The sequence below is a fragment of the Tenrec ecaudatus genome, chromosome 1 (genome assembly GCF_050624435.1).
Source record: "Tenrec ecaudatus isolate mTenEca1 chromosome 1, mTenEca1.hap1, whole genome shotgun sequence".
Lineage (NCBI taxonomy): Eukaryota > Metazoa > Chordata > Mammalia > Afrosoricida > Tenrecidae > Tenrec > Tenrec ecaudatus.
In genome coordinates, this window is record NC_134530.1 from 182,367,695 (window position 1) to 182,392,330 (window position 24,636).

Below are 24,636 nucleotides of genomic sequence, written 5' to 3' on the forward strand. Positions count from 1 at the left end.
TTAATAATGAACTGCAGTCTGGCTACTACTATAAACATTTCTGATGAGGGAGAGCCCTGAATCGAGGTGGTGGGGGGCAGGGGGCGGGAGAGTAATGTAAAATGAAATCCATTCCTAAAAAAGGCCATGCCTACTGAACCACGAGGAGAGGAACTCTTGAGCCCTAAAATACCCTTTGAACTTGGAGCTGAAATTCTTCCTGGAAGCCACTTTCAACTAAAAAAGAGCTGTATCACACCAGGAGTAATGTGCTCCCTTAAACAGGCAACGGTAAGATAAAGTGGCCAACGTTTACCCAAAAGCAAAGAAGGGAAAGCGAGGAAGGGAAGAGATGTCAGATACATGGAAACAAAACAATCAGCATGGAAATTATGAGGCTGTTGACACTGGAAAAAGCATAACTAAAGTTAGGGAACAATCTGCATATAAATTGTTAAAAGGCAAAAGCAACCAAGAACAAAACAAAAGAAAACCCAGAGCTGAACTATTTCTCCAAGAATATAAACTCTTTCAAGCAATTTCAGTTGCTTGGGATTTTTTAAGCACATGAACAAAACATTTTTAAAAAGTTTATTTTATACAGAAATTCTTTGTGGACTTTTGGGTGGATTATGGACTAATAGTCTGATGTGCATGTAAAAGTTACTCAGTCTAAAATACTGTCCTAATCTACACACTGTTTTTATTTTCACATGTCAACTACAACATCATAGTTTAATTAGACATAAAAAGGCTTATATGAAAACACAATAATTCTAAGACTATGACTACAACTTTACAGTTAGCGATTCTACATGATACCTAATGCCTCAGGTGCTTCTCTTTGAAATGTTCAACCTCCTGAACTCTCCATTGTTATTGGGGTAACTAACAATTGCTATTGTCCTAAAGCGGATCCTCTATTTTGTCACTTTTCCCCCCCTGTTCTCAATTTAGAAACAGTCTTCAGAGTTGCCAATACATTTTAGCTACTATTTTTATGATCAGCTACATCAATCAATAAATGGGTATTACACAGTGTTGATTTATCCCAACATTTTGAATTCTAATAGAAGGCACATTAACAACTAGGTGGACATAAATGTCTGTAATAATACAGTGATTTCAATACTAGCAGCTGATTTTTTATACACTGTATTTTATTAATATTATATACATATATGCAATGACAAACATATAATATTAATATTACTAAAATATTCACTTAACAGTAGATACCATCAAAAATGACCTGAGGATGAATTTTTGGACTGAGATAAGAAAGTGCTAACTAAGTTCCAGATACCAACTACAAAGCAAAGCATAAGGAAAATATAGGTAAAAATAAATTTAACAATAAATGCTGACAGAATAATTAAAGCATCCACAGAGAGGGTTCATTTTAGTTTAAAAAAAGCAGGATTTTACTGCATTTCACTATGAAGATGCATATATTATGTATAAAATTTAGCTTGCTTAATACATGATTTTGAAATTCTACTGATATATCCAATAGATATTTATAATATTTCCATTTTATATAAGGGTTCATTTTATATAAGTGATGATGGTTTAGTGGATGTTTATAAACAATGCTATTTAAATTTTTAAATGACCTCTTATAAGAGCTTATAATGTAGATTTGTTTTTAAGATCCCTGACATTCCTTAAGTACTGTGGTATATTTGATGTAATACAAAGTGAAAAATAATGTTCTGACTTATTTACTAAACTCAATAATTGCAACTTTATGTTGGAACTGAACATACAATCTAACCCAAGAAAATAAACCAGCTACTTTTATTTGAGGATAAAGAAAGGTTTGGTCTAGACCCAATTTAAATTCTCATGGAAGTATATACATGCTTGTGTGTATACCTTCCCTTCCCCCACCAAACACACATCTACATCTTCTCTGCACAGTTTATTAACATTCTTAATCTTTATTCCAGGTTTGACCTTGCAACCACTTGATAAAATAGGCCACTTATAAAGGAAGCTCAATAAAATGAATTATAAAGACAAGATTAAACTGATTGTACTGCTTTCATATATTGTAGCTGAATTTCTGAAAATATGCAGTTGGCTGTGGCTTGGCATTTAACAGCATGGATCAGTAAGGAGGAGGAAATTTTATTCTCATTAACTGTTGCAGATTTACTGCAGTGAAAAAGGGCTATGTAACTTGAGATGTGACAGTACAGAAAGATCAAAGCCACGGACTGGAAACTAAATAAACCCTCTGGCTACTTCCTGCAAGGAAAATTCACTTTGGCAATGTAAAACAGAGCCCAGTTAAAAACTACTCTGTTTTATGAGCTGTCATGGCAGCTCAAGTGGTTTGGACCGACGGGAGTCTAAAACATTATATATATTTTTTGGTTTTTTGGTCTTAGATACTTCTGTTAGCAGTTTTATAGACATACACATACTCAACAACAACAACAAAAACTGATTTTGGTTGCAACTGAGAAGGTATCCACTAAACTAATTTTAAAACGGCAGGTTTTCATTTTCACATTCTATCTCATTTACTGCAGTTTAATATTTTACTCTGAGATTTATTTGGCAATGCATAGTCGCTTTAATTATTCATCTGCATTCTGTATAATTTCTATTCAAAATAAGCATAAATGTGCTTACAGAGCCAGATGGCTCACAGCCAAGGCGTGAGCTGTTGGTCACAGCACATTTGGAAGGACTATGGCAATACAGAAACTATGGGAATTAATTAACATTACATTGAGAAACCTATAGCCTTAAGTTTCAGCTTTAAAAATTGGCCCTTTAGGGTAATTTTCCTAATGTAAGAAAATTGTTCCTAATACTTAAATCACATTGTTAAATCAATTATAACATAGATGGGGTAGAATGAATCAATCTTAAATTAAGATATCCTTGAGTTTAAGTGTATCATTGAATCCATACTTAAGGGAAGAAAGAGATGGTAATGATATGTTATACGACTCTTGTTTTAATCCGAAATTAGTGGTGCTTATCAACCAAATTGCAAAGAGTTTTGTTGCTCTTATTAAAATATGAGTAAGTAGTCCTTTATAATGGTGATTCTCTTAAAACAGATCATACATATTCTAAATATATTTGCATAAGGGCATTTATTAGGTCAAACAGATCATAAGAACAGTCATCCTTGCTTAAGAACATTATATTTTTCTGCCTTTAAATATATATATATATTTATACAGCCCCAAATTGCTATCAGTACATGTAAAAATGTATTCGCTCTAACATTAGGTAGTAATCCTCTTAAGTGATGGTGATATAATGAACTTCCTGTCATGATTGGATTAAGTCCCTGGTCAGTTCTACAAAGTTACACATAATTGATATGTTAACATTTTTATAGAATTTAGTCATATTCAGTTTATGCTTTATCTACAGGCTCAGTTATGCTGAATTTCTTATCTTTCGTGAAATGCCTAAAACTTGACATTAAATCTGGTTTACTTTGGTAGGTTCTTTAGACTTTTCCATACAGCTAGTGTACATGTCTTTAAGAACTTTGCTCAGATCACCAGATTCAAAATTAGCAGAAACATGATGAGAATAGTTTTTCTCTTGCTTCCAAATTTCCAAAGAAAATAAATCACTTAAAATATTTTTCCAAGTTAGGAGTGTAATTTCTCTAGAATAAATCATCTTCCAAAGTTTCCAGAATTCTAAGCCTTGACTTTTGGCTTGTATTCCTATATTTCATTGAAGCTTACAGTTCGCTAATGCTGATGTGTGATAATGTAATAAAATCTGGCCTAAAAGTTTATAGGCCCAATTTACTAATAAAACTTAATTCAGTGCTCCTTGGGAAATGCAAATCATTAGTGTCCAAGCAATGGATTTGAATTTCCTTGCCTATGAAAGGCTAGAGGAGTCGTCTACACAAGGCGTCAGTAGGGCTGTGTCACCCACTCGTAACTTATGTCGTCTCTCCCAGCACGCCATAGGTATTCTCCTGTTCCAGACCATATGCTAGCCTTAGTCATGTTTATTACTAATTTAAATTGTAATTATTATTAATTTCAATATATATAATTATAAATGGCATAAGTGAAATGTTTCTCTTATTACGTGAATATTAACAGTATTGCTTTGAAGAATCTTCCTACACTGCTACAACATATAGGTAACAAAGTTGAAGTCTTCTTTCAGTTTTATTTTTCTTTTAATTGCTACTTCATTTTCAAAGAAATTATTAATATAAGTTCATAAATACTAATCACCACAATATTATAGCTAAAATACTGGAGAACTTGATAAAATCAGTGCCTATAAAAATGCAGCAGCAGAATATCAACAGGTATTTGTGGTGTGTGATGAAACCATATGATGCGAAGTGCTACATTTATAGGGTAATAATGACAGCCCTGATCCATAAGTCTTAGAAAGAACAAAAAGCAAATTCATGTAGAATTTTAGCTGTGTTGGTATAGCTGGGCTTCTGAAACATATTTTTGGTGATATGACTAACAGATATTTTTATGAAAGCATAATAAATTTCTACTGACCACTACATTAAAAAACTTGTTGACTGTGTCAAGGAGCGCAGTTCATACCCTACATCTCCTAGTCCAGACAGAGAGGACAAATAAGACTAATTGATCATAGATATTTGAGGTTCACTTGCAGGCATAAAACAGGAGCATCATGCACTAAAAACATTGGTTAATTAGCTGAATAAGTGATTTGCATGAGACATGTAACAGACTGAGATGAACCTATTTATTTCTTTTTTTTGAACCTATTTATTTAATCTCAATGCTTTACACAATTGGAATTAGTGTGTGGTGACTTTAGTTTCATTCTGTCATACACCATGTCTTCGTGAGTCAGAGGTGACTCTACAGCATCTAACAAGAGCAGCAAACTATTAAGAGAATTTAACTGTGAACTTAGTGTATTAACTTCCAGCAACTGGTCTTCAAGCAAACATAGAACTAAAGTTGCAGTCAAGTGTATTAAATAAAATACATGACAGTGCCTTACGCATATATAAAAACATGACAGTGCCTTATACATATATAATGCATTCAGTAAATTTAGAATGCATTCATAATAAAACAAAATTTAATATTATGCATTTATTTTATTTCATTTTAAACATTTTATTAGGGGGTCATACAACTCTTACCAAAAATTTAAAAATAATATGTTCATCTTAAAATTCATTACTTTGTCTGTCAGTTTTTCTACTGGCTTATGTGCTGTGTGATGCTGAAAACTATAGGTTAGTGGCATTTCAAATATCAGAAGGGCCACCTATGGTTGACAAGTGTCAGCTGATTCTCCAGATTAAGACAAATTAAGTTCATGAGGTAGTGTGGGTAGGGGAGGGAAGGGAAAAAAATGGGAAGCTGATACCAAGGGCTCAAGTAGACAAAAATAGTTTTGAAAATGATGGTGGCAATAAATGTACAAAAGTGATTGACACAATGGATGAATGGATTGTGATAAGAGTTGTATGAGCTCCCCAATAAAATGATTAAAAAAAGAATTCACACAAGAGCAACAACAATAATAATAAAAAAAGATTAAGCACAACAACCTGGTAATCTATTTCTAAATTTGGCCAGTGAAGATGCTTCAATAGCAGCAGAATATCGTCTGCAATAGTGCTGGAAAGTGAGTCCCTTGGGGTGGAAGGTGCTTAAAATCTGAGGGAAAGAAGTCGCCCCCATAAAGTACCATCACCTAATGATGTGGATGGAGCAATACTTTTGGGCCTTCACATCCTGATGGGACACACTCATAAAGAGAGTAGTTGCAAACATCCATTCGTAATCAGACGGTGAATGTACCGCGTATGAATTTAGAAACATTAGAAGTTGTTCAAGATGAGATGGAATGCATAAAGATGGAGATTCTCAGCATGAGTGAGCTGAGATTGGCCATCGTGAGTAGGACAGTCATATGATTCCCTATGCTGGGGGTTTATGCTGACACATTGATGAGGAACAGCATCACATTCAACGTCAAAAAGAACATTTTAAGATAGATCCTGAAGTAAAGCCCTGTCAGTGAGAGGAAAAGATCTATAAGCGCACCTAAAGGAAGACCAGTTATTAAGACCATTATTAAAGTTTATACATCAACCACTTATGCAAAAAATCAATAAAGTGAAGATTTTTTGCCAACTTTGGCAACCTGAAATCGATAAAGAATGTAATTAAGATGTATTGCTAATTACTGGTGATTAAAATGCCAAAGTCAGAAACAAGAAGGAGCAATAGTTGGAAAATATGGCCTTGATGATAGAAAAGACATCAGGGATTACATGATAGAATTTTGTGACATCAATTACTTATTCACTGTAAGACCCTTTTTCCAAAAACACGTGCAAACTATACATGTACAGTCTCATTAGGCAGAATACCCAAGAATCAAACAAACTACATCTGTAGAAAGAGATGATTGAGAATTTCAACACTGTAAGTCATCATAAGGGCAGGGCCAACTACAGAACATACCACCAACTGCTCATATGTAGGTTCATAATGAAACTGGAGGAAAGCACTCCCTTGACAGCAGAAGTCGATTTGATCCTGAACACTAATGGGGAGAGAGTGGATAGGCTGTGGGATGACACTAAGGACATCATGCATGCAGAAAGCAACAGGTCATCGAAATGGGAGGAAAGAAAGACCAAAATGGATGTAAGACGAGACTGAAACTTGCTCTTGAACATAGAGAAGCTAAAATGCAAGGTAGAAATGATGACTAAAATTGCCGAGCAGAAGATTTCAAAGGGCAGCTTGAGAAGTCAAAGTGTTACAATGGAATGTGCAAAGACCCAGAGGAGAAATCCAATAGGACACACACACTCAGCATTTCTCCAGTTGAAAGAACTGAAGAAAACAATGAAGTTTTGAGTTGCAATACTGAAGGATCCTTAAGAGCAAATATGGAATGATATAGGAAGCATCAAAGGACGATGGAAGAGAGAGTCATTGCTCCAATTTAACTGGCTGATGTTCAATCCTGTCAGAGACAGCATTTGATCAAGAACGATGGTATTCAAGAAAATCCAGGCGATATTGATGGCACTGGTGAAAATAAGGCTCCAGGAATTGATGGACTATCAATTGAGATTTTTCAACAAATGAGTGCAATATGGCAAGTACTCACTTATCGTTGTGTATGAAATTTGGAAGATAACTACCTGGCCAACAACTAACTGGGAGAGATTCATATTTGTGCTCATTCTAAAGGAAGGTGATCCAAAAATGTGGAAATTATTGAGTGATGTTAGTAACACATGTGAATCAAATTTTGCTGATGATAATTAAGAAACTTCTGCATCACTACATAAACAGGGAACTGCCAGAAACACCAGCTAATTCAGAAGAGGATATGGAATGAAGAATATACTCATAATTACTGACGGCAGACGGATCTTGGCAGAAAACTGAGACTATCAGAAAGATACTTACCTGTGTTTTGTTGAGTTTGCAAAAGCATAATTTATGGATCATGATGAAATATTAATAACAGTGAAAAGAATGGAAGTTCAACACACTTCATTGTACTTATGTGGAATTTGTACATAGATGAAGAGGTAATTGTTCAAACAAGAGGAAAAAAAGGGGGGATCTTATATGACTCAAAACCAGAAAGGATTTGGTCAGGGTTGAACCGTTTCACTATAATTATTTAATAGAGATTCTGAGCAAATTACCTGAGAGGTGAAGAGAATTTGAAACACTTACTGATGAAGAACAGAGAGAACAGATTTCAGTATAGATGGATTACACCTCAACATAAAGAAAACATAAAACTTCACAATCTGACCAATAAGCAACAACATGATAAGCAGAAAAGATTTAAGTTGTTAAAGATTGCATTTTACTTCGAGCTACAATAAATACCTGAGAGAGTAGCAGTCAAAAATCAAACAATGTATGGCATGGGACAAATCTGCTGCAAAATGATGCGAAACAAAAGACGCCTCAAACAAAAACAAACTCTTTGAAGTGTTAATAAGCAAAGATGTCATGTTGAGGGTGTCTGTGGGCCTCAATCAAGCCATGGTATTTTCAACCACCTCATATACACGTGAAAGCTACAGAATGAATCATGGAAGACAGAGAATCGGTAATGTGAAAAATACTGAATAGACCATGGATTACTAGAAGAATGAACAAATATGTCTTGGAAAAAGTACAGCCAGAATGTTCCTTAGAAACAAGAATGGTTGGTTTGTTGACCTTCAGGAGTGTTTTCCGGTCGAGTCTGATGGGGTACCACACCCTGGCCCCAAAGTCGATTTTGAGAGTAGCAATACCAGGAGGCTAAGCAGGAGATGGGGGAGAAAGGGGAAACCAATCACAATAATTTACATATAACTCCCTCCCAGGGGGACAGACAACAGAAAAATAGGTGAAGGGAGACAACATTAGGTGTGAGACATGAAAAAAAAAAGATAAATTATCAGGGGTTAATGAGGGAAGGAGAGTGGGGGAAGGGAAAACGAGCTGATACCAAGGGTTCAAGTAGAAATAAAATGTTTTGAAAATGATGATGGCAACAGTTGTACAAATGTACTTGACACATGGATGGATGCATGGATGTGTGGTAAGAGCTGTACGAGACCCCAATAAAATGATTGGGAAAAAAAGGAAAGAAATTAAGAAAGAAGGGTGAGGCTCCACTCATGTACATGTTTACATGCTACCATGAGGGAGCTGTCGTCCTTAGAGGAGGACCGCAGGCTGAGCAGAGTTGCTCTTGTTTGGGGCCGTCAGGCAGTTTAGACTTACAGCGACCACGTGTACAACAGAATGAAACACTGCTTGGTCCTGTACCACCCTCCTTGTTGTTTGCACCCATTTGGGCAATCCAGTTTGTTGAGGGTCTTCTTCTATTTCAGTGGCCCTCTATTTTACCAAGCACAATGTATTTCTCCAGTCAGCGTGGTAGAGAGTTAACAAGAGAGAGCAAGACCCTTTTGAGACCCTGGTATTGCTACTCTTAAAAGATATGGACCGATTCAGCGGCTGTAACAATGGCCTCAAACAGCACCAGTTGGGAGGATGGAGCAGCATCAGGGAGTGCTGATTTCAGATTGAATGATATTTTCTTTTTAAGATTGTTATGTGTTGTCAAGTTCATTCCAACTCATAGCGACTCTCTGTACAACTCACTATTGGACTTACTAGCCCCAAGCTTGGAGTGAGTTTGACTGATGTCATAAACATGAACACGAATATAAATGGAATGACCAAATGTTCATGACATACTGTCTAAGTTCAATGATCATACATATAGATATATTAGTTACCAATTTTATGCTATCAAAATAGCTTAGGTGAATATATATATGTTGTAATGGATGAAAAAAGAAATTATCACTAATGAAGCAAGTTGAGCTCTCTATGGTCAATTTTTTTTCAAAAATGAAGAATTTTATGTAAGGTGAATTATACTAAATGTATTAATTTTTTTTTACCTATTTTGGCCTTGACTTTGATGGTATATTTAAAATTGAACACCTATAGAATAAAATTTAAAATGTGGACAAATATTGTACCACAAAGTAAGGGATTAAAAAGGACCCACTCCACAATTACACAAACGTACTTCTGTACTCATTCGTTCAGTGTACCTATTTTCTTTTACATACAAAACCAACCACATTTTGTCTTTGATTATAAGGATACATTCTTGGAAGTAAAGTAATTAAGTTAAAATGCTCTTGTTTTATATTATCAAATACCTTCCACAGACTTTCACCAATTTAAATTCCTATCAGAGGTTATTAAAGTACTTCTTTGTTTCTCTGTTTGGGTATTAACATTAAAAAGAAATATTGGAAATTGAAAGGTGAAACATGTTATCTGGCTACTCTGCTACCATGCATGGAAAAATTACTAAAGTATTGGATTTTAAGAGTCTTCAGCATGCTCTTCCTGAGAAAAAAAATTCAGAGAACAAATTAAAAAATAAGATTTTATAACATTCTAAATAAAGTAATATTCTCATTAATGATTATCTTTAATAGATTTTATAAGCACCAATTACAATGTAGTTCTTACAATGTAGTGAATAAGTGGGCAATTTGTCTCAATAGTTTTCAGAGGAAATGACTCTGGGAGCTCTTGTTATTTTCTTTTGATTCTTCCATATACTTTCTATCCTACTGCAATGGTAAGGGAGGTCATTCAACTTTAATTATTTTCTGTTATCAATTAAAACTCAACAAAGGACACTGTAAGTATAGTTACTATCCTCGCATTATACAGCAATTCTTGCTTGGACAAATTTTAAGGCTGTTTTCGTGGAGAAGAATGTAATTTTTCCTTTGAATCAGCTGTAATACAAATTCACAATATTCAGGTGTAGTATTGATATGCAGTTCCACACACACTACACAGTTCATGCCTGTTAGGTGTAGAATATGTAATTTTGGGGTTATTCCTCTCAAGTGAGAAAACTGAGTACACTAAGTAGCTGAGTATAATTAAGACAGCCTTCTAAAGAAATAAGTCTGATTTTTCCATGTATAGTCCCCAGCCTTAGGAAAAATGACACAATCAACTATTTGAAATTAGAGTATTTCTTATGTTTTAAGGAAATAGTTTGTGAGTTCTATTCTGCATTATTTCTAATTGTGAATGAGGAACTAACATTTCAAGTGTGATTTAGTATTAAAAATAGTAAAGAGACAGGAACAGAATTTATATATGTATAATACACGAAACATATAAGACACAAAAATGCTAATACTAAAGTATTCTAAGAAAAAAATTAAAAGCCAGGCTCTCTCTTTCTCTCTCTCTCTCTCACACACACACACACACACACACACACACACACACACACACACACACACACACACACACACACACACAGAATGAAAGCCTCAGAATCAGAAGGCTCCAAAAATGCCCAATCCCGTTCATCTCTCACCCAGTGCAATGGTCAGCGACTGACATCCCTGAGCCAACCCCGAAGAACTGCAGGCCCTCTGAAAACATTTTTCAAAGACCGAAGGAAACCTAAGCAGTCTCTGCATTTTTTCCCTACTTTATGAAAATTGGATTCCTATAAAAGAAAAACGGTCCATTTTTACTGCAACAAAAATTGATTTGTAAAAGCTGGAAGCAGTTTAAAAATACTCGTAACATGAGGTTCTTGTTAGTCTTGAAAAGTAAGAGTTATAATAAAAAAAAGGTCCAAAAAGATGGTGTGGATATATGGTATATGGAGGCGGGGGGCACCCAGTCTTGCTCCTATTATTTTAAATTAGCTTCAATAGTAAGTTCCACTCTACTTTCTAACACCAATTCAGATTTGGGGCGGGGGGGGGGGGTGGGTTCCACATCTGACGCTCTGGGATTGGCAACTCCACAGCGAGCGCCTCGAGCTCTAATGCATTTTGCATTAGCTCTAAATGTCGGGAAATCCTGGCGCCAAGAAGTTCCAAACGATAGTGACACATGTCTAAAGCCCAGGATTCGCTGTCCAACTGCCAGCATCTATTTTATCAAACATCCAGTCTCACTGGTAGAATGGGATAGATGAATTTAACAGTTTTCACTGTTTCCAATTAAACCGCCTTGCTACATTACACAAACGCAGGCATTCAGATTAAGAAGGACCCCTGACTAGGATTTTAAGGAAAAACAAAAAAAAAATAGAACCCCCAAACAGAATCAAATTGAATTGTTTAAGCAGGTTTTTAAAGCTGGTTTGGTATCCCTATTGTAAGATTTGTCTTATAATTGAACTTTGCTATTTTAGACAGAAAGTGAGGAATTTCTTTTCCTATGGACAATTAAACCTAAAAACTTAGTCACACAAATTTGCAGTTTTTTCTCTACTTTGCAGGGACTCGGGACCGTCTACTTCGCACGAACCGACTGAACTAAGATGTGAACGAAGCAGGACGGACTGAGAAGTCTTGTGCAGCGAGCTGAGAAGTATGTCCTAGGCACTGACACAGCGCTTCATGTTTCATCTCCTACAGGAGCACTGCGGCACTAAGACCATGAAAAGCAACAGTAGTGATAAAGACAAGAGGACAAAAACTAGGAGAAGAATTTCTAAGTCATCTCGACAACTTCTCTGATTTAGAGAGGAAAAAACAAAACAAAATAGAAACTCTGAGGTCAAAAACAAAACAAAATAGAAACACTCAACCTCTCAAAGGGAGGGCAGCTTCCCAAGAGTGAGAGAAGTCAGGGGAAGGGATTTGGGATAAAATGGGGAGGTGAGTGAGGGCAGAAGAGATTGATGAGTATTGTTGAATATGGTTGATGGTCTGAAATAATAAAGCCCCATCTAATTCACAATAAAAAATAACTTACTAAGAATTAAAAAGCCTACCCTATAAAAACATATTTACTCTCTTTAAAAGGATCTAGGGAATATTCTATCAGGTTATTTTTTTAGTTCAAGCCAGTCGAGATGCTATTTCTTGAAATTCTTCATTTTGTCTGGCAAATCTGTTCGTTCTCATCTTTGAAATTGAAGATGATGAATAGAAGTTCAACAACATTTTGTTCGGTGAACTTGTACTCCTTGAAAAATGTTCTTGTTTTATTTAAAGTCAAAATTAAAAAAAATAAAAGTGTCTTGAGTGAGTCTTATTTGATTAAATAAGCTTTAAATTTACCTATTGCAAATCAGAAGTTGAAAGTTTGCTAGGAATTTAGACTTCTACATCTGGGACATTATATAGCACATTATCATATAAAATATGTGAATAATGATGTAGCAATTTAAAATACTTAAATCTTTTCAGAATTAAAAAGTGTCAGAATTAATATCTATGGTTTGCTTGCATGAAATAGCATAAAAAATACTATTAAAAAGAAAATCCTCACGAACCAAAATGATTTAGCAGAAAAAAATATAATTTCATAGTAGATTAATTAAAATTACCATGGAAAAGAACAACTATAAATTTTGACCACACTGTACACTCTGTTTATGTCTCTACTGGTAGAATTTAGAGCTCCTTTCCATTTGATCTATCACCTACGAAAATTTCGAAGAAATTCATTATAAATTATTTCTTCTGGAAACACAAAAGAGAAAAGGAAATGGTTATGTGATTTAAGGCCTGAACAATTACAAAAGACAAGAGATGAAAGACTTAACTTTCTCCAGAGAAGTTTCCTTTAAAGGGCAAACAGTTCTTAAATTAAAATGATTATAATAAATAAGTATCTCGCGCTTTTGATTTGAAAAACAGTCTATGGTAGCTTTTATTAACTCATCTTTTAAACCATCATGACTGTGACATGTCTTTTAGGAAGTAAAATAAGTTACTTAAATATTTTTACTTCTGAAAAGAAACTTATGATAAAGATGTAGAATTATTTTCCAGTCATTAAAAAAGTTGAATAGCAGAACTCCAGAATAAAATCCTAAAATTTGTGGATCTATCCAGTACAAAATTTATCCATTGAATGTAGGTATCTCTCAAAACATTTTTATTGTTTAATTAAATCCCTTTTGAAAATAGAATTGACAGATTTTGGTGAACTGAGCAACTCAAAAGATCAGTAATTTGTATATTCAATTTTAGTGAAAAATTTTAATTCCTTAAAAATCACTTAACTCCAAGGATTCAAGTACAAAGAAAATGTTTTGGAAATGTTGATGGCAACATATGTACAAGTGTGCTTAATACATTTGAATGATGGATTGTCATAAGATTTGTAAGAGCCCCCCCAATAAAATGATTAATAAAAAAATCAAATAACTATATAAAAAAATCAAAGCAGTTTTTTCCCAAAGAAAATAATGATTAGTAGTAGTCTGCTTTCTTCATATTGACAGTATCTGCAGAAGATACATTTATGTAAGAAAAAATGGTAGAGTAATTAAACTTAATATCAGAAAAATTATTAGGAGCAGATATCCAATTATTTCTCCTTTTTAAAATTATGTTTTAGAATATATTTGTACAGTAAATTGTCATATGATAGAGTATAGTCGTCAAAATTCAAACAGAGGATCTGGTTAAATAATTACAGCCAATATACCTACAAGCATTGACGCGGTCAAAAGCTCTATGTTTTGTAGCACCATGTTTAGTTTTTCTTTCCAAAAGCACAGAGTTTGCTCTTAGGACAATTCAGTATACCAATAAAATTTTATTTTGAAAGTACTATTATTTATTTAAGGATCCATGGTAGTGCAGTGGTTGCTGCCAACTTTAAGTTAAGTGGTTCCAATCCACTAGCCCTCCATGAGAGAAATATGTGGCAGTCTGCTTATACAAAGATTTATAGTGTTGGAAAACCCTACAAGCCAGTTCTAACTGTCCTACAGGGTGGCTATGACTGAGAATAGACTCAGTGGCTATGGGTACAGGAAACGCCCTACCTGTTTGTCAGTTTGTTGTACTGCGGCAGCTTGCGTGTTGCTATGATGTTGTAAAACTATGCCAATGATATTTAAAATTCCACTACAGTCACCCCTGGTGGTCAGGTTTCAGCGAACCTTCCAAATTAAGATAGAATAGGAAGACAGGCTTGGTGATCGATTTTAGAATATAAGCAACTGGAAACCTTATTGATGACAACAGAATATTACCCTATAGAGGGCTGGAAGATGAGCCCCTGTAGGTTGTAAGGCACTATAAAACAGCCATAACATTTCCCACAGAGATGAAAAATATACCAGTGATGATGGTATAGGATCAGGCAACACTTTGCTACGCTATATATAAAGTAACCATGAGTCAGCGCTGGCTTGATGGTAATTAACAACAATAACACAAAATACTATATAACATACAAGGTGCATATATTATCTACGTCCATATATTTTCATGTTTTTCTGCCATATTTTTAGACTGTCAGCTACAACCATGAGTAAATTTTTAATTAGCTGGTGGATTGAAATCTGCATTAAAAAAATGAAATCAGATTAAAAAGACTCTATCAGAGGGCATTTCAGGTAATAAGAGTTCATACAAGGGGGTACCCCCTCGTATTGTTTTGAGAAATGTTTGTTTTACATAGATACATATGTATAAAACATGTTTGCTCCCGGTGTGTCATAATATGAAAGGTATGTCTTAATGTGGGCTTCAGTCAAGAGTTGAAAGTCTATATGCTAGATTTCCTTCCAAAAGACAGCATGTTGTTCCAGAAAGAAAAGATGTTCGGGGCAAATATAAACCTCAGGTCATATTCTTGCTTTACCAGCCTACCGATGTGAGTTGGCTACTTAATTTTTATGAGGCTTGATTTCTTCATGTGCTAAAATAAGTGAGACCAATAAAATAGAGATCATATGTTGGGGTCACCACAACATGAGGAACTGTATTAAGGGGTCATGGCATTAGGAAGGTTGAGCATCACTGATCTAAAGAGTAATACATGAATACATCACCCAATCTTAAAATACCAAATTTACAAAAACAAAAAAACAAGTCCATTCCCCTCAAGTCAATTCTGCCTCATAATAACCCCACAAACAGAGAACTGCCTCATAGGGTTTCCAAGGCGGTCTCCCCACCGATACTCCCCCCCGCAACCCCCAAAGACTGTTGTCTGTCTGGAAGCGGTCTGCCTCACATTTCTCTACCATGTGGGCCAGTTGGTTCAAATGACTACTCTTTTAGTTGTAGTCAAGTGCCTGACCACTGTGCCACCACCAGGGCTCTTAGATCTGAAAATAGCTTACCTTAATGAAAAAACTTTAGAATGATTAAATCAATAATTTAAAGGAAAAGAATCAAGTGTCTTAAAGGCAATTAAGACTACATCTATTCACTGAACTAGCTTACTGGGAGATTTCAATAATCAGTCTAAATGAAAATAGTATGCCTCTATGAATAATATGAAGGGGAAAATACTTTTTGTACATTCTGGCAAGAATTTAAAATTTTCTCACCAATAATAAAGTTAAATATCTGCAGTAAGAATGTTCCTGTAATTGTAAATAATTTGCTTCAATGCCATGCAGGGAGGAAAAGCCTTTAATCAAAACACCAAGACTTTAAAAACAATATTTTTCTAGGTACTAATGCGTTGATTTGAACTCATGATGAATGCACACCTTGCAGACTAGAATTGGCCGGAGGTTTTCTAGGCCTGCTCTTCTCGGCAGATTGCCAGGCGCTTCCCCAGAGCAGCTGTGAAGGTGAGCCAGCATTAGTGGCCTAGGCCTGATTAGTCACACCAACAGTGCTTTTTTCAAAAATAATATCGGAATAATTGTTAAATGTTTTGTGTTCTAATTGTGTCTTGTATTTTATTGATGTTGGAAAGCACTCAAAGAACTGTTTTCATTAATTTGACAAAAAAGTATTTCTGTTTCAGTAGACAGCCTTTGTTTTCTAAACGATGAAGCTTATTTTTTCAGATTTATGATCTTTTATTTTACACAGAAAATGTGATTTCATAATTTAAAATCAACACACTTGTCCTTGAAAAGATTGGAGATTTTTTTCTCCTTAATCAAACAGAGAGAGGTACCAGGAATAAAGAGAATTTAGCTTTTCAAAAACAAGGAAAATTATAAAACACTGTACATTAGATTTTCCTTGGAAAATAGTTTACCTTCCAGGGAATGAATGCTGCCCTACTACATCTCCATTCTGAAGGTGAAAATCATTGAAGAAATCTGGACTTATGGCTCCTTCAGAGGCAATTAATCCATCTAGTAAAAAGGAAAACATTAAACAATGAAACCACTTTGTAGAAAACAGTCAAGAAACCACCCTAACAAGTAACACAATAGAAAGTAACATGGATATGTATTTGGGAAAGAAAAATGTTAGCACAACATGATATTCTCTCTGGCAGGGTAGAAGACCATATACACTTAAGTGTTTTGTTGCACGTCAATTCAGAACAATTCAACAAACATTTATTGACTGTTGTGCCAGTTACAGTGCTAGCTACAGAGATGAATAAGGCAACTTATGTTTTCTAGGAGCAGAGAGTCTTTCAGAGAAAAAAAGACATAGAAAAAGATAGGAGGGTGAAGTGAGGTAGGGAGTGACGGCAAGAATGCTCCATGCAAAGGAACCAGCAAATGTAAAAAGACAAAGCAGCATTAAACGGCATACTGCTGGTACATAACTGAACTTAAGAGCACAATTAAGGAATTAGATATTTCAAATAATAAATTTCTAAATAAGCAATGCTAAACCTTTCCCGTGCTCAACCTTAAAACATACACACACAAACTTAAGTTAGAAATCTTTGTAAAACATATTTCATATTCTCTTGAAGCCCTGGTAGCATAATATTGACACATTCATCTGCTAACTAAGAGGCTGGAGATTGAAAACTATCAAGTAGCTTTGTTTTTAAAAAGACATGGCGATCTGATAAAGATTACATAAAGCCTAGTCATAGAAATGGAAAATAAAACAACATTTCAGCCTAGGACAGATAAACCCACTCAGGACCAATAGTGAGAGCAGCATACCATGAAGGTAGGGGAAGTTACAGGGAGGAGGAGGAACTGATCACAACCATCGATGTACAACACCCCCTACACCCCAGGGCGATGAGCAACAGAAATGTGGGTGAAGGGAGACAGCAGACGGTGTAAAATATGAAAATAAAAATAATTTATAAATTATTGAGGGTTCATGGGGGAGGGAGGGCGAGAGAGGGAGGGGAAAAAGAGGAGCCGATACCAAAGGCTCAAATAGAAAGTAAATGCTTAGAAAATGATGATGGCAACAGATGTACAAATATGCTTGATACAGCCCCCGATAAAATGATTTATATTAAAATTTAAAAGAATAAAAAATTAAAATAAAAAAACAAAAACAAGTAAATAAATTAATATATCAGACAAAAAAAGGATAGCAGCCTAGGAAACCCTACGGACAGCTCTACTCTGTCCTATCGGATCGCTAAGCGTCAGAATCCTTCAGTTGGGTGAGTGGCATAACACTGAACCTGAAGTTTATTAAGACAGATATATAAGTCATTACTACATTTTCAGCCATTTTTCTTGGCTTGTAAAGTTTTTTATTCTGAATCTAAATATTTATATTTCATATTGACTTTATGGAGTGTGTGACACCATACAATTAATTTGACTTTCTTCTTTAGTTCTTCAAAAATAGATTTTGGTATTCCTCGATAATGGAGGTGTCTTTTTCATCTAAAACAACCAAAACTAAACCACACTCACTGCCATCAAATCGATTCTGATGCAGAGTGACCCTTTAGGACAGAGTAGAATTGACATTATGGATTTCTAAGATTGTAATTTCTTTACGACATGGAGATCTGCTACTGATTATGTGTTTAGAAGGTTAGTGCATAACTCACCATGCCCCAGGGCCCCTTTCTGAAATAGTCAGGCAATACACTTAAATGCATGTGAGTGAGTGGGGTCCACAAAGACTGCACTGGTCAGCTAATCTCTGAAAGGGAAGGCCGCACGCCATTTGTTCATATCCAATGATTCAATCAATCTTGCAATGCAGTCTCAACAATGACTATGCAATATTAAAATGAATAAAGGGTCCTGAACAGGGAAGCTCTTGGGGATTCCTGGATTGGGAGAGATTCTCTCTTGGGAGGGTGGCACATATCTGGGGACACTAGAGACCTAACATGGGGACTCCTCCCAAACTCTTCACAGTGCATCTCTTCAGTTGTACCCTTTCTGATTATATTAAATACTTTTAAGTATTTGTAAATATAAATATTACATATTTTCTATAAATTCCATGAGATGTTCCATAGAATTATAGACCCCATCAGGCCAGGGGAACCAGCATGTGAGAAGTTAGGGGGCTGGCTTTCCCTCAAACTTATGGCTGGTACCTGGAAGGGGTTCAAGGAAAACTCTAGGTCTGGGGCAGAATGGTCTGAAGCACAGGGACTACTGCAGCCACTATACTTGTGGCTGGCACCCATGGCCCAGGGTCTGGTGGCGGGGGATAGCAGAGAGGCACCTGGAGCTGCTGGTAAGGGCAAATTGCTATTAGTTTTTCTTTTGATCAAATTTAAGCATCCAGATTGCTAATTTTGAATGGGCTTATGTATACATTAAGATTAAAAAGGATCTAAAACAATCTCTAAGTGATGATTTCATAGGGTCATCCTATGCATAAAGCACATACATTTAATACATGGCTTTTGTAATACCTATTTGCATAGCACTGAGGCCTTTTAACATTTCCTTTTCTGAACGTGTGCTGGATAGCTGAATGAAGATAGATGTTGGCAATGTTTGTAAATTTGACACATAGTAGACAAATTGTTCAGACACCAAGTGATCATTTTGTACCTAATAATATGCTAGGTCCTGTAGGAAATATGTTAGATGATCTGTTCTTGGGGTAGGAGAAGGGAACGCAAAGTGTAACCTGACTTGATTCCTGAAAGATAGGTCAGATTCAAATCATGAATCTGAGGAGTAAGGGTGTGAGTGAAAGGTAAAACCAAGTAACAGAATTGGCAGATGAAGAAGTGAGATAATTTGCATTTCCATAGGGCTGGCTGCCTACACTACTCATTGGTTACATATATATTTGTAATATCATATGCTATGGCTTACATTATTTAATTGTTGAATTTTTTTAAATCATTTTATTGGGGGCTCATACAACTCTTATCACAATCCATACATACATCAATTGTGTAAAGCACATTTGTACATTCATTGCCCTCATCATTCTCAAAACATTTGCTCTCCACTTAAGCCCTTGGCATCAGGTCCTCATTTCCCCCCAGCCCTCCCTGTCCCCTCCCTAATTGTTGAATTATTAATGAACATTGTAGGTAGAGGTATTCATTGTAGGTAAGGTATTCATTATTTCTTCATTGAATTTAAAATACTTGAAAGTTCAAGCATCTATTAAGTTTCATTATTAGATAGTCCAGTTTTTATACACTCTAAAAGTAAAGATTCTAAAATCAAAAGACCAGCTAAACATAAGACATTATAAAAAATGAAAATATGAAACCTGCCCAAACCCTATACATTGAGAATTAAGTAGTTTAAATTAAGAAAAATAAATTTAATGTGGATCTAAGATTTTGTAAACTTGTAGCTAAAATTAACAAGGTTAAAACCACACAAATCAACAAGCTCTTCTGCTTAATTAAAACCAAATAACTGAGGATCAGGGATGAAGAAACCTGCCAATTTTAGAGGGGAAAAAAGCTAAGCAAAATACCAAAATTAAATGTATTTTGGAAGTGAATGCAAAAGTAGTCAACGTGCCAGCAGAATAGATGATTTTACACCCAGAAATATTTGAGAGAAATACAACAAAATAAAAAGATACTTTTTTGGGGGGGGGGTTAATGCTATGTTAAAAAATGCATATTACAGGAAACGTGACTGACTGAAGTTAACCAGATTAGGAAGAAATAAAAGGAAAAGATGTGATCAAATTCTCAACATTGTTTCAATTTAGAGCTCCCGCTGTCTTCAAAGAGAACGATGAGTATAAACCAAAAGGATATATGGTTTACAGAGGACTACACACACGGGGAGATCATCAAATGAAAAAAATTTGAGTTTAAATATACTGTCAAAAATTTTATAAACACAGAATATGACTAGTTTAATAATATGATGAATGTATGAATTATTTGTACTTTTGAAGCCCATTTCTAATCATCCCGGGGTACAGCAGTTCATTCAGTAAAATACATTTTCTAGAGTGCGGATCTACAGCACCCTTTGATGGCCTGGCGAAAGTCAGGCAGTGCTGATGTCAGGAGCAATTTTTCTCCACAAAAATGAGGTGTGAGAGTCTCAGTAAAGTCTTGACTTCTTTGGAAATATTAAGTTGTTTCTCAGGGCTCCACATCTAAAATCAAATCTTTCACAGTAATAGTTAACAAAATAACCACATACTCTTGATTACAGTATCCTGCTCAAGCTCTTACTTTACAATGTTGCTTCAACGACAGCAACAAGAAACCCAAAGATTTCATGCACCATTTAAATGGCCAAAGAGCAGAGACTGGAGAGGGTATTGCCAGAGTACATTGTAGCACATTAAAACCATGCAGGATCTTAAGCTGCATGAAATGTTTCAGACTAGAGTTATGCAAAATGGGCTAATATCCTTCCCTTGGAGGCCTGGTGGGGTCATGGGAATGCATTGAGCGGGACTGCGATCCACAGGGTCAGCAGTTAGAAACCGCCAGCCGCTACACAGGAGAAAGATGGGGCTTCCTGCTCCCACAAGGAGCTATTGTCTCAGAAACCCATGGCAGGTCTACTCTGTCCTACATGTTGGCAGCAACTCAATGGCAGTGAGAAAGTAAGTAATCTGAAACCCACCGCCATTGAGTCAATTCTTACTTAGAATGGCTTGACAGAGTAGGACAGAGTGTTGTGGCTGGTGGGTTTGAATCACCAAATTCGCAGTTAGAAACCCAATGCTTAGCCCAGTACATCATCAGGACTCTGAAATCAACAAAGCAAATTTAGTTGTCATCACAACAATTTATCAGCTTTCTGCTATCTGAAAACCAGTCAAAAACTGGTTTATAAATACTGTTAATAATAGTAAAATTTTTAAAAATCCAAAAATATTCATTATTTTCTTATATATTGCTATTGAAGTAAGGTGCATTTTTATGTCTTAATGTAATAACAAAAGATTTGTGTTTTGATGAGCTCTTTGACAAACTATCTAAAAGAGAAATCGTTATTACCGTGTATACTTGAATATAAGCTGACCCGAGAATAAGCCGAGGTACCTAATTATTACCGGAGAAACCAGAAAAACTGATTGCCTCAAGTATAAACCTGGGGTGGGAAACGCAGCATGTGAATTAACACAGACACCAGAGGGGAGAGATGGAGCGCAGCCACAGACACATCCTTACCAGTTCAGCTGCTGGCGTAGGTGAATCACTACAGGTGCTTCTGCAAATTGGGGCCGTCCATGTCATAAGATGGCTCTGATTGGTTAGATGTGAGTAAACAAACATTCAAAGCCCTGCAGTGTCAGCGGGGCTTTGAATGAACAGCGGAGGAACAGCAATCACCCGTGAGATGTTACATCTCGCTGGGGTACCAATGACCCGTGTATAAGCCAAACCCCAGTTTTTCAGCACAAAAAATACACGAGTATATATGGTATGTGGCAGAAAATATAAGGAGACTTTAAACAGTGAAAAAGTGGAATTAAATTATTTAAAAATAGATCCATTAAAAGCCCAAGCAGTTTTGTAAGTGATGGTACCAACTATTTCATCCATCTCCAGAGAACTGAAGGTCTTGAGAATTTAACTGTATCAACGATTTCTTTTTAAACATTATTAAGTGAAGAAAAAGGGTGCCTTTTAAAGATTTTTTTGACAAACAAAAAGAAATGAGAAGGAACTTCCCTTTTTTTGATGAGTTGAATGAACAGGAGCATTGTCATGGTGGAAAGGGGATCTCCGGTGAAAACTTGCTGGGTAGATTTTTCTGCTAAAACTTGGGCTAACTTTCTCAAATCAGATGTTAGCATTCGTTGGCCTTCCAGAAAGTCCACAAACAAAAGGCTTTGAGCAACCGTCCCAGAATGGCACCATGACCTTTGCTCTTGATCAGTTTCCTTTTGCAGTGACTAGACCACTTTGAACTCGTGATAGCCACTGATTTGATTGTGCTGTGTCTTCAGGATCATACTGAAGTTGCAGATACTGCTACAAGTGTTCCAAGAAATGCTTCAGGATCTCGATCCTACTTATTTTAAATTTCCATTGAAAACTCTGTTCTTGTCTGCAGCTGATCTGAACCCAACAATGTTGTCAACTAATGAGCAAAAACATTGCTCAGATTCCATTTCTTCAGTCAAAATTAGGTAGGCTGAACCATTTGAGATGTCTATGATGGTGGCTATTGCTTCTGCCATTACTCATCCATTCTCTTCAATTATGCTATGAAAACGATTGTTTCACACATTTATGTAGGTCATAGGTTCCCAAACTTATTTGACCTACTCCCCCTCTTCAGAAACAAATTTACTCAAGGTTCCCTTGGCAGTTAAAACCTTTTGTACCATAGCCCATAATCCACGATAAATGGTAGGTTATTTTAACATGGGGGTTAGGTCAATACACAATCTGAAGGGTGATTAAGAGTCATAATCGTAGGGGTTCCACCAGTAAACCCGACCTGTAAACTTGGTCTCTGTTATGATTAGGGTTTTGTTCCACATTTTCTCTCACTCTATCTTACTCTTTTTACAGAAGTTGGTAGTGGTAGCCAAGCATCATCTAGTTCTGGTTTCAGGATCCTAGCTGAGGTTTATATGGTCATTAGTCCACTGGAATAAATGTTCCATACATCTTTTGCTTTGCATTGCTCTTCTTTCCTTAGGATGAGATATATAGTTGTTCCTTAGATGGCTGCTTGTGAGCTTTTAATATGTTAGATGCTATTCACCAAAGTAGGATGTAGAACATTGTCTTTGTGCATTATGTTACACCAACAGGCTGCGGTATCCCTTGAGACCATGATTCTGAACCCTCAGGCCCAGGGTGTTTGTTGCGTTGGTTCTGATTCAAGCACCCCTATGTACAACAGAATGAAACCCTGCCAAGTCCTGTGCCATCCTCATAATTGTTGCTATGTTTTGGGCTCATTGTTTCGGTCTCTATGCCAACTCATCTCATCAAGGGCTTTCATCTTTTTTTCTGCCCCCAATTTACCAATCATGATGTCCTTCTCCAGGGACTGGTCTCTCCTGATAAAATGTCCAACCTATATGAGACAACGTCTCACCTCCCTTGCCTCTAAGGAGGATTTTGGCTGGCGTTTGGTGATGTCTCAAAAGTTTTCACAACATCTATCTAGATAAGATAGGCGGGATAACAAATCTGGTGGAGAAAACAATGGGACAAACTGTTCTGGGGGGACATGGGAGATGGAGTGGTGGGGGAAAGGAAGTTGGGTGTCAACACACCCAGGGACAAGGGAAGGGAACAAGTGATCTAAAAACAATGGCGAGTAGGGTGTAGAATGCCTGGTGGGGCTTGATCAAGAGCAATGTAGCCGAGAGGAATTACGGAAACCTGAATGAAGGCCGAACATGATAATGGGTCAAGAGGAAAGCAAAAGGAAATAAAGGCAAGAACTAGGTGGTAAAGGGCATTTATAGAGCTCTAAATACAGACATTTAATATGTAAATATATTTATATATAATGATAGGGAAATAGACCTATGTACCTATATTGATGTTACAGATTAAAGTAGTAGATGAACATTGGGCCTCTACTCAAGTATTCCCTCAATGCAAGAACACTTTGTTCTAATAACCAGGTATTCCGTGATGCTGTTCACCTTTCCTACACAATCCCTGAAGACAAAGCAGGTGCATAAGCAAATGTGGTGAAGAAAGCTGATGGTGCCTGGCTATCAAAAGATATAGCGTTTGGGTCTTAAAGGGTGAAGACAAACAAAGTAACCATCTAGCTGGGAAGCAACAGAGTCCACATGGACGATACACACCAGCCTTGTGTGAACATGAAGTGTAGAGGGGATAAGAGATCAGGCATCAAAAACCCAGAACAAAAAAAATCAAATGAATGTGAATGAAGGGGAGTGCGGAGTGGAGACCCAAAGCTCATCGGAAGACAATTGGACACCCCCTTCCATAAGGATCACAAGGAAGAGACAAGCCAGTCAGGGTGTAGTATAGCACCGATGAAACATACAACTTTCCTCTAGTTCTTTAATGCTTCCTCCCC

General features: G+C 36.2%; 1 protein-coding gene across 1 annotated transcript in view; it reads right to left on the reverse strand.

Annotated features, from left to right (window-relative positions):
* Positions 1-24,636, reverse strand: part of KIFAP3 (kinesin associated protein 3) — a 168,027-nt gene that overhangs the window by 13,424 nt on the left and 129,967 nt on the right. The window contains exon 19 of the mRNA XM_075564772.1: positions 16,515-16,614. Coding sequence (XP_075420887.1) covers positions 16,515-16,614 — 100 coding nt within the window. The remainder of the gene's footprint in view (positions 1-16,514; positions 16,615-24,636) is intronic.